We start from the raw sequence: 13740 nt of genomic DNA on the forward strand, positions 1-13740 counted from the left end.
CGTATGCTTTTGGTTTTATTCAGATAAGGTTGTTTATCAGTTCCCAAATATCAAAGGACGTCTAGTCAAATTCTTTAAAAAACTTTTAAAAATGTAACTTTTGACATTAATACATAAAAATAAGAGAAGATATTTGGTCCAATGAAGCTTTGAGCTTATAAACCAGGGTGTGTGTAGCACCTAACTGTATGTGTGAAAGAGGAAAAGTTAGTGAGCGTGTTATGTGTGTGTGTAATGAGCTGAAGATATACGGGAGGAAGTGCGAGTATAACTTCAGTTCCCAGAGGCCCCGGCTGGAGTAAAGGTGTGGAGGTATCAACATTGTGCATACCTATCTTTATTATACGGCCACATCTCCTACGTGTGTTTATAAAGAAAGTTCAACAAGTAAAGGAGAGGGAAAAGGGTAAGACACTTGCTTTCATTCTGATCTGTTACTGGTATTCGTCTCTACCTGCCAGTCAGCTTTAAAATAACAACTTTCAGTGGAAGATCTTGGTTAATCATTGACTCTCTTAAACTTGTACGCTTTGTAGACTTGAATGGGCATGTGAAGTATAAACAAAGCTATGATAAATGATTGCCTTATCAAGGATTTGACTATTTCACTTTGGAATGTCATGAAATGAACTTTCCATATTTGTAGATGAACTTGTTGTACCTGTAGTGCTTATTTATTTTGTTTCTGGACAGATTGCAGATATGGGAATTCAGATGAAAGCTCTAATATTGGGTGCTGCAATGGCAGCCGTAGCTTGTACAACCATCATCGCTTTGATTCTCTCTCTTGCTAATCATCAGTCTTTGGATCAGCCATACTCAACACAGGTGCAAAAATGTTCAACTGTCAGTTATGGTGTGGTTTTGTTTAGATTCTTAATAGATTGATGCGATTCTGTGAGGAGTGAGTCAACCCTAGTACGAGGCATTCACCAGAAACTTTCATTCCAAGTTATTTTTCATGTCTGCTGGCACTGCCTGTGGTTTATTTAATGTAGTTCATCTGAAGCAGATGTTAGTATTTTATCAGATATCAGATGTTATAATGTTTGAAATATGCCTTTGAAATATTTTAAAATCCTTTTTCATGATAAAGTTTTCAAAGGTAAAAAAATATTCATGACATTTTTGGAATCAAGACAGGAAAGTGGAGGGAAAAAGAATGGAAATGGATGGGATATGACATCCCTGTGAACACATGCACTAATGTCATATTAGTGATAAGTGATTTTGAATGAACACAGTATGTTTCTATTTTCTTTTGAAAATATTGTTTAGTGTTAAGATATTCACTAGTAGATTTTTTTAAGGACATATTTAACCCCTATTTTTAATCATTTAAAATAAGAAATTATTACAAATATTTTTGTTGATTAAATTGAACATTATCATAAAACTAGGACCATCAAAATAACAGTAACACTTAACTTATAGCCTACAAGTTGAAATGTTGTATAGCTAGTATATGCTGAAATTAACATTAGCTAAATTAATAAATTCTGTAAAAGTATTGTTCATTATTAGTTCATGATACCTGCATTAACCAATGTTAACAAATATTTGTGCTATCATTTGAAAAATCAGTTAATTCAATGCTATCTCACGACCAATTCGTACGTATTTTACGAGATGGCCAATTCAATTAGTACGATTTGTCAGTCACGGGTAGGTTTAGGCGCGGGGTTTAGGGTAGGTCGTTCGTATGAATTAATACGAATTTGTCAACTCGTATAATACATACGATTTAGCAAAAAACTTATGAATTCGTACGAGTGAGGTTGTACGAATTAGCCACCTCGTAAAATACATACGAATTGCCGTGAGATCGGGTTGGTTAATTATATAGTATGAATAGACTGTCTGTTAAAACAGTCTAAGGTAAAAACCTCTAACAACATGAAAAATCCAGAGCATGTCTTTTAAGACCATAAGCATACCGAACCACCAAACAAATTCTACATGATTTCTCAGTACAAACTAATAGTGAATCACTGTTTTATTAATCATGTGGTAGATAACATGAATGTGATTAGTTATTGCCAAAAGTTTACTCTCAGGATGTGGGTGTTTCTCTAAGTAATCACACCCGATAAATGAAGTTTTGTCTAAATTTATGGAGCTCTTTGTCTGACTTTCTCAGTATGGGATTGTGTTTGATGCCGGCTCGACTCATACGGCCCTCTTCCTGTACCAGTGGCTGGGGAACAAAGAGAACAACACTGGAATAGTCTCTCAGAAACAGAGCTGTGATGTGGATGGTGAGTACAGCGCTGGGAACTTTAACAGCTCTCAGTTCTTTTATGCTATAAGTTTATATAAGTAACATACTGTAAATGGTTTCAATAGTAAGATCGGCCATATTTGACCCTGGACCACAAAACCAGTCATAAGGGTCAATTTTTTGAAATTGAGATTTATACATCATCTGAGCTGAATATATATATAATATACAGTGGGTACGGAAAGTATTCAGACCCCCTTACATTTTTCACTTTTTGTTATATTGCAGCCATTTGCTAAAATGATTTAAGTTCATTTTTTTCCTCATTAATGTATACACAGCACCCCATATTGACAGAAAAACACAGAATTGTTGACATTTTTGCAGATTTATTAAAAAAGAAAAACTGAAATATCACATGGTCCTAAGTATTCAGACCCTTTGCTGTGACACTCATATATTTAACTCAGGTGCTGTCCATTTCTTCTGATCATCCTTGAGATGGTTCTACACCTTCATTTGAGTCCAGCTGTGTTTGATTATACTGATTGGACTTGATTAGGAAAGCCACACACCTGTCTATATAAGACCTTACAGCTCACAGTGCATGTCAGAGCAAATGAGAATCATGAGGTCAAAGGAACTGCCTGAAGAGCTCAGAGACAGAATTGTGGCAAGGCACAGATCTGGCCAAGGTTACAAAAAAATTTCTGCTGCACATAAGGTTCCTAAGAGCACAGTGGCCTCCATAATCCTTAAATGGAAGACGTTTGGGACGACCAGAACCCTTCCTAGAGCTGGCCGTCCGGCCAAACTGAGCTATCGGGGGAGAAGAGCCTTGGTGAGAGAGGTAAAGAAGAACCCATAGATCACTGTGGCTGAGCTCCAGAGATGCAGTCGGGAGATGGGAGAAAGTTGTAGAAAGTCAACCATCACTGCAGCCCTCCACCAGTCGGGGCTTTATGGCAGAGTGGCTCGACGGAAGCCTCTCCTCAGTGCAAGACACATGAAAGCCCGCATGGAGGACTCCAAGATGGTGAGAAATAAGATTCTCTGGTCTGATGAGACCAAGATAGAACTTTTTGGCCTTAATTCTAAGCGGTATGTGTGGAGAAAACCAGGCACTGCTCATCACCTGTCCAATACAGTCCCAACAGTGAAGGATGGTGGTGGCAGCATCATGCTGTGGGGGTGTTTTTCAGCTGCAGGGACAGGACGACTGGTTACAATCGAGGGAAAGATGAATGCGGCCAAGTACAGGGATATCCTGGACGAAAACCTTCTCCAGAGTGCTGAGGACCTCAGACTGGGCCAAAGGTTTACCTTCCAACAAGACAATGACCCTAAGCACACAGCTAAAATAACGAAGGAGTGGCTTCACAACAACTCCGTGGCTGTTCTTGAATGGCCCAGCCAGAGCCCTGACCTAAACCCAATTGAGCACCTCTGGAGAGACCTAAAAATGGCTGTCCACCAACATTTACCATCCAACCTGACAGAACTGGAGAGGATCTGCAAAGAGGAATGGCAGAGGATCCCCAAATCCAGGTGTGAAAAACTTGTTGCATCTTTCCCAAAAAGACTCATGGCTGTATTAGATCAAAAGTGTGCTTCTACTAAATACTGAGCAAAGGGTCTGAATACTTAGGACCATGTGATATTTCAGTTTTTCTTTTTTAATAAATCTGCAAAAATGTCAACAATTCTGTGTTTTTCTGTCAATATGGGGTGCTGTGTGTACATTGAGGAAAAAAAAAATGAACTTAAATGATTTTAGCAAATGGCTGCAATATAACAAAGAGTGAAAAATTTAAGGGGGTCTGAATACTTTCCATACCTACTGTATATATTTGTGTGTGTATATATACATACAAAGCTGAATAAATAAGCTTTCAATTGATGTATGGTTTGTTAGGATAGGATATATATTTGAACTATTTGAAAATCTGGAATCTGAGGATGCAAAAAATTCTAAATATTGAGAAAATTGACTTTAAAGTTGTCCAAATGAAGTCCTTAGCAACGCATATTTCTTACAAAAATTTTTTTGGGATATATTTATGGAAGGAAATTTACAAAATATCTTTATGGAACATGATCTTTACTTAATATCCTAACGATTTTTGGCATAAAAGAAAAATCGATAATTTTGACCCATACAATGTATTGTTGACTATTGCTACAAATATACCCGTGTGACTTATGACTTATAAAATGATGATAATGATTAAAATGTGTGTGTGTGTGTGTGTGTGTGTATATATATATATATACACACACACACACACACACACACACACACACACACATATAGCTCTTATTTGTATTTATTTATTTATTTTTAAAAGGTGATGGCATATCAAGCTATGTCGAGAACCCACCAGCAGCCGGAGAAAGTCTTAAGAAATGCTTGGATGTTGCCAAAGCAGTAATACCAGAAGGAAAGCGGAAGGCTACACCTGTGTACCTTGGTGCCACTGCTGGCATGCGGCTTCTTAGGTGAATGTATCAACATCTGGTTGATTTATCATAAAAATGAGAAAATATTCATCTATATTTGCATAAATTATCAGTGTTATCATTTATATCACAGATTACAGAACCAAAGTCTAGCAGACAGCATCCTCATAGAAGTCACCAAAACAATCCAAAGTTATCCATTTGATTTCCGAGGGGCCAGAATACTCTCTGGCATGGAGGAGGGGACTTATGGCTGGATCACCATCAACTACCTCTTGGAAAGATTTATCAAGGTGACTAATGGCTTTACAGTACTGATAGAAATAGGACTGATTGGCCATTAATAAAGTTGTTTCCAAATTTGAGGGTCAGCTTATTTCTTTACACATGTATTGATATATTAAAAAACATAAATGTAATCCATACAGATAATGATATCACTTGTATAATGAAGATTTCTGGTTTTAATTTCAGAATTAACATTGCAAGCACACGCACACACAGTATTTATACACATATATTTATGTCTACTTTTTTTTTTTTTATACACACATTTATGTGTTTTAAATAAAAAAGATTAAAGTGTGTGCACTTATACATGTGTATGGACAATAGTTCATTATTAAAAATAAGTTGAACAACCAACATCAATGCAACATCAATCCTTTGAAACTAGTTATTTCTTTGTCATTTTGGATATTTTTATTTGTCATTGGTTCTAAAGGCCATTGAACATAGTTGTCAAACTATTCGTGCTTGCCTTTCAAGTTGTTTTGTCAACACTGAGTCAGTTAAGCCAATCACTCAACAACAGTAAAATGATTTTAAATCACTCTTAATGGCTTCTCTTTTGTTAGAACATCCTGTAACTCTACACTCTTAATGGTTTTCCTTGCAGCACAATTTTGAGGGCCTTTGGATCCACCCTAAAGCAGGAACGATCCTTGGAGCTCTAGATCTCGGTGGTGCATCAACACAAATCTCATTCATCCCAAAAGACCCAGTGAAAGTCCCAGATTCAGCTTCTAATCTCCAACTCTATGGGTACAAGTATGAGTTGTACACACACAGCTACTTGTGCTACGGCAAGGACCAGGCTTTGAAGAAACTTCAGGCATACCTTCACAAGGTTGGTTTTTAAAGGGTTCACATAATACAGTATCTGTACCATACCAGTTTTAGCACACCACCTTTACTGTATGTAGGTTTAGAAAGAAAATGTCTAAAAATATGGACACAATGAATGTCTGATATGGTGTTTTTGCTTCATCCAGAATGCTGGACCAACACAATTTATCAGTCACCCATGCTACCACAATGGATATATACTCAATGTCACTATGGCTGAACTTTACAACTCCCCTTGTGTGGTCAAACCAAACAATTTTACCCCCACGGCTATACTCACTTTCTCAGGAACGGGTAATTCATCCCTCTGTCTTTCTCTAATGGAGAACATTGTTAACCTCACCGACTGTGCCTTATCACCAGACTGTGGTTTGGATGGTGCCTATCAGCCTCCTGTCAATGGCGAATTCTTTGTGAGTGTTGCTTTCCTTATCAAATCTTTATTAATTACTAGAATTATTTAAGTTAGGAGCTTTAATGTAATGAAGGAAATTAAAACAATTACTGTGGAAAGATATAGAATAACACAAAACACAACTTTTGTTTTTTTTTATATAATGTATTTTACGTTACCTTATATGGACATTCAAAAACAAAAAAAGTTATACAATATTTGATTAAGTCTATTTTGCAGTGTTTCCTGCCACAGGAAACACTGAGTTATTTTACCAGAGTTTTGAATTCGCCATCTTAAATATGATGTGTATCTCTAAATAATTTCAAGAAACGAGTTGTCCAAGCAGACTGCACATGAAAACAACAATGGCTTCAATGCAGCCAGTTTATTAGATTAAAAAACAAATGATTTTTTGGTTAATCAGAAATGTGCAGAGCAACGAGTGCAGTCTGAATCCCAATGAATGAGCTGACTCTTTTAAACCAGGGGTGCCCAACCCTGTTCCTGGAGATCTATCTACCTGCAAAGTTTAGCTCCAACCCTGATACAACACATCTGAATCGGCTAATTAAGATCTCCAGGAGCGCTTGATAATTACAGACAGGTGTGTTGAGCAGGGCTGGAGCTGAACTCTGTAGGAAGGTAGATCTCCAGGAACAGGGTTGAGCACCCCTGTTTTAAGCCTGGGATACACTGCACGATTTTAGCAATTCTATAAGATCATTACTTTATCACACAGTGCGACATGGATCTACTAACTTGGGTACGACATGCATGTAGACTGTACGATGAAGACACCAATTGACTCGTAGGCTACGATGCAAGTTTTTATAAATGAATAAAATGTCATCAGCATGCGCTGCTGGTAAACAAAACACTATGTTGAATCACACTTTGGCAGTTGTAGTTTTTATGTGTGTTGAAAATAAAAAAGAAGCAGCGAAAGAAGAAGGGAAAAGAGCTTGAGGTAAGCAGTTTTAAGATTTAGCGCCATGACTGGCTGTCATCACGTTGATTTCATGTCGCATTTTTATTGGCTGCTCAGTAGACGTAGGTCGTAGCAGCAAACACACTGTGCGTTGATCATGCTGAATTTTTGACACTGTCAGAAAATGATCGTAGGCTATCTTTGGTCGCAAGACCGGGAAAACGGCTGTCTTTGAACCTCTTTCATTGTACGACATAGAACCACCGATTAAGAGCCACGATCACAGAAATCGCCACAATTGTTTCACGATGGCAATCTTTCGTCTGGGACAGCCAAAAATCGTGCAGTGTATCCCGGGCTTTAAACAGTACAAAAAAAACACGAGTTGCTGGTTTGAATTATTCTCTCTCAGTGCTGGGTATTAACTGATTACATGTAATCTGGATTATGTAATCAGATTCCAAAAAGTAAGTACTTGTAATTAGATTATATTACTTTTTTAATGATTACATGATTACATGTTGTTCTCACAATGGCAGTAAAGTATGATTCATTGATTCTCCCTACTTTTAAATTTTCCTTTCTAAAAAAGCCTACTGCTTATAAACGTTCACAAGGTCTTCCAAGTTTGTGGAATTGCACACACAGACCAGCCACGTGTCACGTAGTCATGTGACGATCACTGAAAACTGAGACCCACACAACATTTGATCACTGCATTTACAGAAATCATTTCACTTTTAAGAAGTGTTTTCTGCAAAATGCAGAACATTGCAACACTGCATATCTAATCAGCTCCTGACGAGCACATTAATCATTATTTGAATTATCACTCACTCAGTGAGTCATTTAATCACGTATTCCTGTCTTTGGAAGGCTTTTGTCTTTCAAACGATTTAAAGTGTACAAATTCACGTCATTTCTTAATTAAATGCAATGCAAGGATTCCCCAACTTTTTTTTTTTTTTTTTGCCAGCTGAATCTCTTTAACCTAATGTATTTACTTGAAGTAAGTTAATAAGTTAGGTCAATAATAATAATAATAATAAAATTAAGTTCACTGTTCTCTTATGTCAGTTAATGGTTACGACATGCAGGAAAACAAAATATTTCATCTTTTTTAGTAAGTGTTTTATTTTGATATTGTTTTTATTTTAAAATTATTTTACTTTTATTATTTAATTAAAGGGTTAGTTCACCCAAAAATAAAATTTCTGTCATTAATTACTCACCCTCATGTCGTTCCAACCCGTAAGACCTTCGTTCATCTTCGGAACACAAATTAAGATATTTTGATGAAATCCGAGATGTTTTTTTATCCTCCATTGAAAGCAACGAAATTACCACATTCAATGTCCAGAAATGTAGTAAAAACATCATTAAAATAGTCAACATGTCTACAGTGGTTTAACCTCAATGTTATGAACTGACGAGAATACTTTTTGTGCGCAAAACCAAAACAAAAATAATGACTTTATTCAACAATTTTTCCTCTTCCCTGTCAGTCTGTTAAGCAGTTGGCGTAGTGCTGAGTTTCTGTGTTTCTGTCCAAACGCTGGCTCCTGCGTCAGCATCACGCACATGCCTCGTGCTGCTCATGTGAAGAGGCGTCGGCCAATACTGAGCCGCCATTCGGACATAGAACCTGGAAGCTGCAGCGAAAATAGCATAGCTGAGAGACGGGGATTTGTTGAATAAAGTTATTTTTGTTTTGTTTTTGCACACAAAAAGTATTCTCGTCGCTTCATAACATTAAGGTTGAACCACTGTTATCATATTGACTATTTTAACGATGTTTTTACTACTTTTCTGGATATTGAATGTGGTAACTTCGTTGCCTTCAATGGAGGATAAAAAAAACCTTTTGGATTTCATCAAAATATGTTAATTTGTGTTCTGAAGATGAACAAAGGTCTTACAGGTGTGGAACAACATGAGGGTGAGTAATTAATGACAGAATTTAAATTTTTGGGTGAACTAACCCTTTAATAACTTTTAATTAAACTAACAATCCCCCTGCAGTTCCATCACAAACCCCAGTCTGGTAAACCCTGATGTAATACAAGTTAGGTCAAAAGTAATGTAAGTTTTAATATAAGTTAGGTCAAGAGTAATCTAAAAGTAATCAAAAAGTAGTCCGATTACATAACCTTAAATGTGTAATGTAATGGATTACGTTAATAACTACAATTTTGTCTTTAATTTAGAATTAGTAACCGACTACAATTTGTAAGTAATTTACCCAGCACTGTTCACTCTGATGGATCCTTTACTGAACTGAATCCATCAGAGCGATTTCTGAATGAACACGTACAGAAGTAGCCTACAAATTAATATTTTCAGTGATGTCTGTACTGAAAATATCAAATGATCCTCTATCCTTTTTGCCATAATTTGTGTTTTGCGTGTCTTAAAATAACTAAAGCTATTTCATGTCCATCGCAGGCTTTTTCAGCATACTTCTACACCTTTGACTTCCTTGGCCTTGCCCCAAAAGCTCCACTGACACGGGTTGTTTCCACTATTGAGACTCACTGCAACAAAAACTGGACCACTGTGAGTCCTCAGATACTATTACAATACATTATAATCCTACATTTTATTGTAGGATTTATAAAGCTTGGTGAGATGAGAAGTGATTAAATGTTTAGTATATTTGATAATGCTGATCCTTAAATTCATGGCGGTTATTCCTTTCTGCAGCTTACTGCTGAAAATCCAGGCATTAAGGCAAAATATCTGAAAGATTATTGTGCTTCTGCTCATTATATTACGACTATTCTGCTGAAAGGATACAAGTTCAATGACACCTGGGATCAAATCTCTTTTGAGAAACAGGTAAGGAACACAGTTTCATCAATGTAAGTTATTAGCCGCCTTGTGTCGCAATGAAGCTGTTCAATGATTAATAAATCATTAGGGACTGTAATATAACTTGCATTGATCAAAAGCACAATGGTAGTATCTCATTAACTGACGGCATAACATATGCCTCAACCAATATTAGATGACCTCTGCTCCAGCAGTATGAGGAAACCTCTTGCTTCTAGGAATTTCCTTTCATATGGCACCCCAGACATGAAGCCTGTCTTATCAGTGTAATGTGGGGATTTGTACTCATATATGATCTTATGGTGGTTACAGGTAGCAGACACAGATATTGGCTGGACATTGGGCTACATGCTGAACCTGACCAACATGATTCCCTCTGAACATTTCAGAGCGGTGACAGGGGTGCCACACAGTCAATGGGCGGCTCAGACGTTCTTCATCGTATTTGCCCTATTCCTCAGTCTACTTATTATAGGCATCTTGTTTGTCCATGATCCAAAGCACTAAGTTGTGTGTCACGAGTGACTGTGTATGTTTACATTAATATTTATCACTTATATTTCACATATGAAGATCAGCACACAACTCTTTTGACTACTCTTTGAGATGTTTTCTTCACAAAGACCTTACAAACAGTGAAATAATCTATACACTTTGACATTGATAACAAAAATGAGATATTTCTACAAAATATAGCTTTTTGTGAGTTTTAAGTTATTTAAAGTAGTGTCTTGTTTTGAAGGCTGACTAGTTATACTTCGATTTAGTCTGTGCAAACTAATAATTCAGTAAATTGTTAGAGATTTTTCATCATTTATAAACTCTGAATCGTAAGAGTATAGTTTTTTTTTATTTGTTTGTATTTATGTTTACCTCCACTCAGCACTTACAGTAGACATTAAATATATGTAAAGTTACATTATTATGTGTGATATTATAAAAATCAAACCATTATTGTGCTTTGTACATATTTATAAAACACTGAAATTATATTTCCCTTAAGCAATGATATATAAGCAGTTTATATTTTGCCTTTGCTTTTTGCGAAGAGACACTACCTTCAAAAGTTTGGGATCAGTAAGATTTTAATATATATTTTTAAAGTGTAATTTATTTCTGTGATGGCAAAGCTAAATTTTCAGCATCATTACTCCAGTCTTCAGTGTCACATGATCCTTCAGAAATCATTCTAATATGCTGATTTGGTGCTCAAGAACCATTTCTCAATTATTAATGTTTAAAATGGTAGTTCTTATTAAAATGTCTGTGGAAGCTGTGATATATTTTTCAGGATCATTGTTGAATAAAAGTATACTTTTTTTTTTTTTTTTTTTTTTTAATTAATTGACCAAAAAACTTTTGAATGGTAGTGCATCTCTGTGTGTGGGAGTGTGTTTTTAACAGCAACCAGATTTCTTCGGTGGTGGTTCTCTTCTTAATTTTGTGTGTTCCTCTTTCTGTGTCTTGCGTTGCACTAACAACCTAGTAGCAATGAGAAATGAGTCATTATGCACAGATAGAAAACACACATATTAAACAAGTAATAATTGGTGTGATTGTCTTACTCTGCAAGAGTCCTCATGGATTCTGACACATTAGCCCCAGTTGCAGCACTGCACTCCATGAAAAGTATGTCATACTCCTAATGAAGGGAAAAGTACAACCAAACTAGTAGTAGAAATAGACTTATGCAAAACAATTAGTACTGTTGGGGTCACAATGAACTCTTACTCTGGCCAGATCCACCCCTTCCTGAATCTGGACTTCACGCTCAGTAGAATCATTCTTGTTTCCGAGCAATATCATGATGGCATCATCAGGAGCCCTTTCCTGCATGACATTGTCATAATACAATTAAGGGAAGGAAACAGAGATTTAGCTTAGTTTCTCAGCAAAATCACTTTCAATAAATTCTCAATTTAGATTTACTTGAAAATATGAGGTGTTATATTTAGACTAAGGAAATTTAAGAAATGAAAACAATATTTACCCGAGCTTGAGAGATCCAATCTCGTACAGAAATAAAACTCTTTGAACATGTGATTTCATACATGAGCAGAAGCCCATCAGCCTTGTGGAACACTTGTGTGGTGATGCTGTGAAACCTTATAAAGATTTTTTGGGTTAAAAGTGTTAGTTCACCCAAAAATGAAATCCATGTGGTGAGTCATTTATTACTCACCATCATGTCGTTCTACACCCGTAAGACCTTCGTTCATCTTCAGAACACAAATTAAGATATTGTTGATGAAATCCGATGGCTCAGTGAGGCCTCTATTGAGAGCAAAGCCATTGAAACTCTCAAGGTCCATAAAGGTACTAAAAACATATTTGAAACAGTTCATGTGAGTTCAGTGGTTCTACCTTAATATTATAAAGCGACAAGAATTTTTGTGCACCAAAAAAACAAAATAAAGAGTTTTAAACAATATGGGCCGATTTCAAAACACTGCTTCAGAGCTTTACGAATCGAATCAGTGAATCGGAGCGCCAAAGTCACGTGATTTCAGCAGTTTAGTCGTTTGATACAAGATCTGAATCACTAATTCGAAACAAAAGATTTGTAAAGCTCAGAATCTTCATGAAGCAGTGTTTTGAAATCGGCCCATATAGATATTGTTGAAAAGTCATTATTTTTTTATTTTTTTTGGCACACAAAAAGTATTCTTGTCGCTTTATAATATTAAGATAGAACCACTGAACTCACATGAACTGTTTTAAATATGTTTTTAGTAACCTTATGGACCTTGAGAGTTTGAATGGCTTTGCTCTCAATAGAGGCCACACTGAGCCATCGGATTTTATAAACAATATCTTAATTTGTGTTCTGAATATGAATAAAGGTCTTATGGGTGTAGAACAACATGAGGGTGAGTAATAAATGACATTATTTTCATTTTTGGGTGCACCCTTTAAATCACACACCATCAAACCGCTTTTTTTAATGTATTATTTTGTTCTGATGTCTTACCTCTCTTGACCTGCTGTGTCCCATATCTGCAGTTTAACAGTTCTTTCAGGGAGCACAACAGTCTGTACACAGGTATCAACACCTGGGTGCAAACACAATATTAACTATGTATGATGTACGCAAGTTTTAAGTTATTCTATTTTATGAATTTATACATTTATACACTTATCATTTAGGCTTTCCTTTTTTCTTCCTTTTATATATACTAACATGTACCATGACACTTTATACACTACTGTTCTAAAATTTGGGGTCAGTATGATTTAAAAAAAAAAAGGATGCATTAAATTGATCAAAAGTGACAGTAAAGACATTTATAATGTTTCAAAAGTATCCTGGAGAATGTATAATGGTTTTGAATGAACCTAAACCTTTGAATGGTAGTTTATATAATTACTTCAGTAATCAATAATCTCTCTTCTCCATCGCAACACTCACCGATAGTGGAGCGGAAATCCTCAGTGAACTGCCCTTCATGGAAGCGTCTTACAAAAGAAGTCTTCCCAACACAGCTGTTTCCCACCATGACCACATTAAACTGTACTTCAATATCTGAAATTATATGACAGTTTGTTGACATGAGTACTGGATATTAAAGTTTCAGTATTAATTTACAGGACAATGTTTTATCACTTTGTTCACTCCTGTTGTTTAAATTTATTGACTGCCTCGTTCCAGTACTTCTATCGTGCTTTATGATTTGGTCCAAGGAAACAAGACCAGCATCAGTGCCTTTTGGAGCAGCTTCTTCATTTCTGGAACAGAAAAAAAAAGATATATTAGTTTATTTTCATATTTAAAAG

General features: G+C 36.0%; 2 protein-coding genes across 6 annotated transcripts in view; one reads left to right on the top strand and one right to left on the bottom strand.

Moving 5' to 3' along the window:
• entpd8 (ectonucleoside triphosphate diphosphohydrolase 8) lies at positions 1 to 11308 on the top strand. Its single transcript, XM_051896392.1, has 10 exons — positions 1 to 406; positions 694 to 828; positions 2141 to 2258; positions 4570 to 4720; positions 4815 to 4974; positions 5580 to 5810; positions 5956 to 6222; positions 9580 to 9690; positions 9838 to 9972; positions 10279 to 11308. The coding sequence occupies exons 2-10, from the start codon at positions 703 to 705 to the stop codon at positions 10471 to 10473; spliced, it is 1494 nt and encodes a 497-aa protein (XP_051752352.1). The 5' UTR covers positions 1 to 406; positions 694 to 702; the 3' UTR covers positions 10474 to 11308.
• The window catches only part of rab44 (RAB44, member RAS oncogene family), a 17554-nt gene continuing 14611 nt past the window's right edge, over positions 10798 to 13740 (bottom strand). For 3 of the 5 annotated variants that reach the window (XM_051896391.1, XM_051896390.1, XM_051896387.1), the window contains 7 exons: positions 13571 to 13692; positions 13376 to 13489; positions 12938 to 13019; positions 11957 to 12071; positions 11698 to 11796; positions 11532 to 11608; positions 10798 to 11448 (listed from right to left, as the gene is read on the bottom strand). In XM_051896391.1, the coding sequence (XP_051752351.1) occupies positions 11364 to 11448; positions 11532 to 11608; positions 11698 to 11796; positions 11957 to 12071; positions 12938 to 13019; positions 13376 to 13489; positions 13571 to 13692 (694 nt within the window). In that variant the 3' untranslated portion in view covers positions 10798 to 11363. The remainder of the gene's footprint in view (positions 11449 to 11531; positions 11609 to 11697; positions 11797 to 11956; positions 12072 to 12937; positions 13020 to 13375; positions 13490 to 13570; positions 13693 to 13740) is intronic. The other 2 variants (XM_051896389.1, XM_051896388.1) reach the window with 2 other exon arrangements.

Source organism: Ctenopharyngodon idella, chromosome 6 (assembly GCF_019924925.1).
Source record: "Ctenopharyngodon idella isolate HZGC_01 chromosome 6, HZGC01, whole genome shotgun sequence".
Classification (NCBI taxonomy): Eukaryota; Metazoa; Chordata; class Actinopteri; order Cypriniformes; family Xenocyprididae; genus Ctenopharyngodon; species Ctenopharyngodon idella.

What these genes read in the sequence shown, in the direction of transcription:
- entpd8 (XM_051896392.1), top strand. Translation starts at nt 703, where the DNA reads ATGGGAATTCAGATGAAAGCTCTAATATTGGGTGCTGCAATGGCAGCC. An exon ending in TTCAGGCATACCTTCACAAG is followed by an intron (nt 5,811 to 5,955) that starts GTTGGTTTTTAA and finishes TGCTTCATCCAG; the next exon opens with AATGCTGGACCAACACAATT. An exon ending in CTGTCAATGGCGAATTCTTT is followed by an intron (nt 6,223 to 9,579) that starts GTGAGTGTTGCT and finishes TGTCCATCGCAG; the next exon opens with GCTTTTTCAGCATACTTCTA.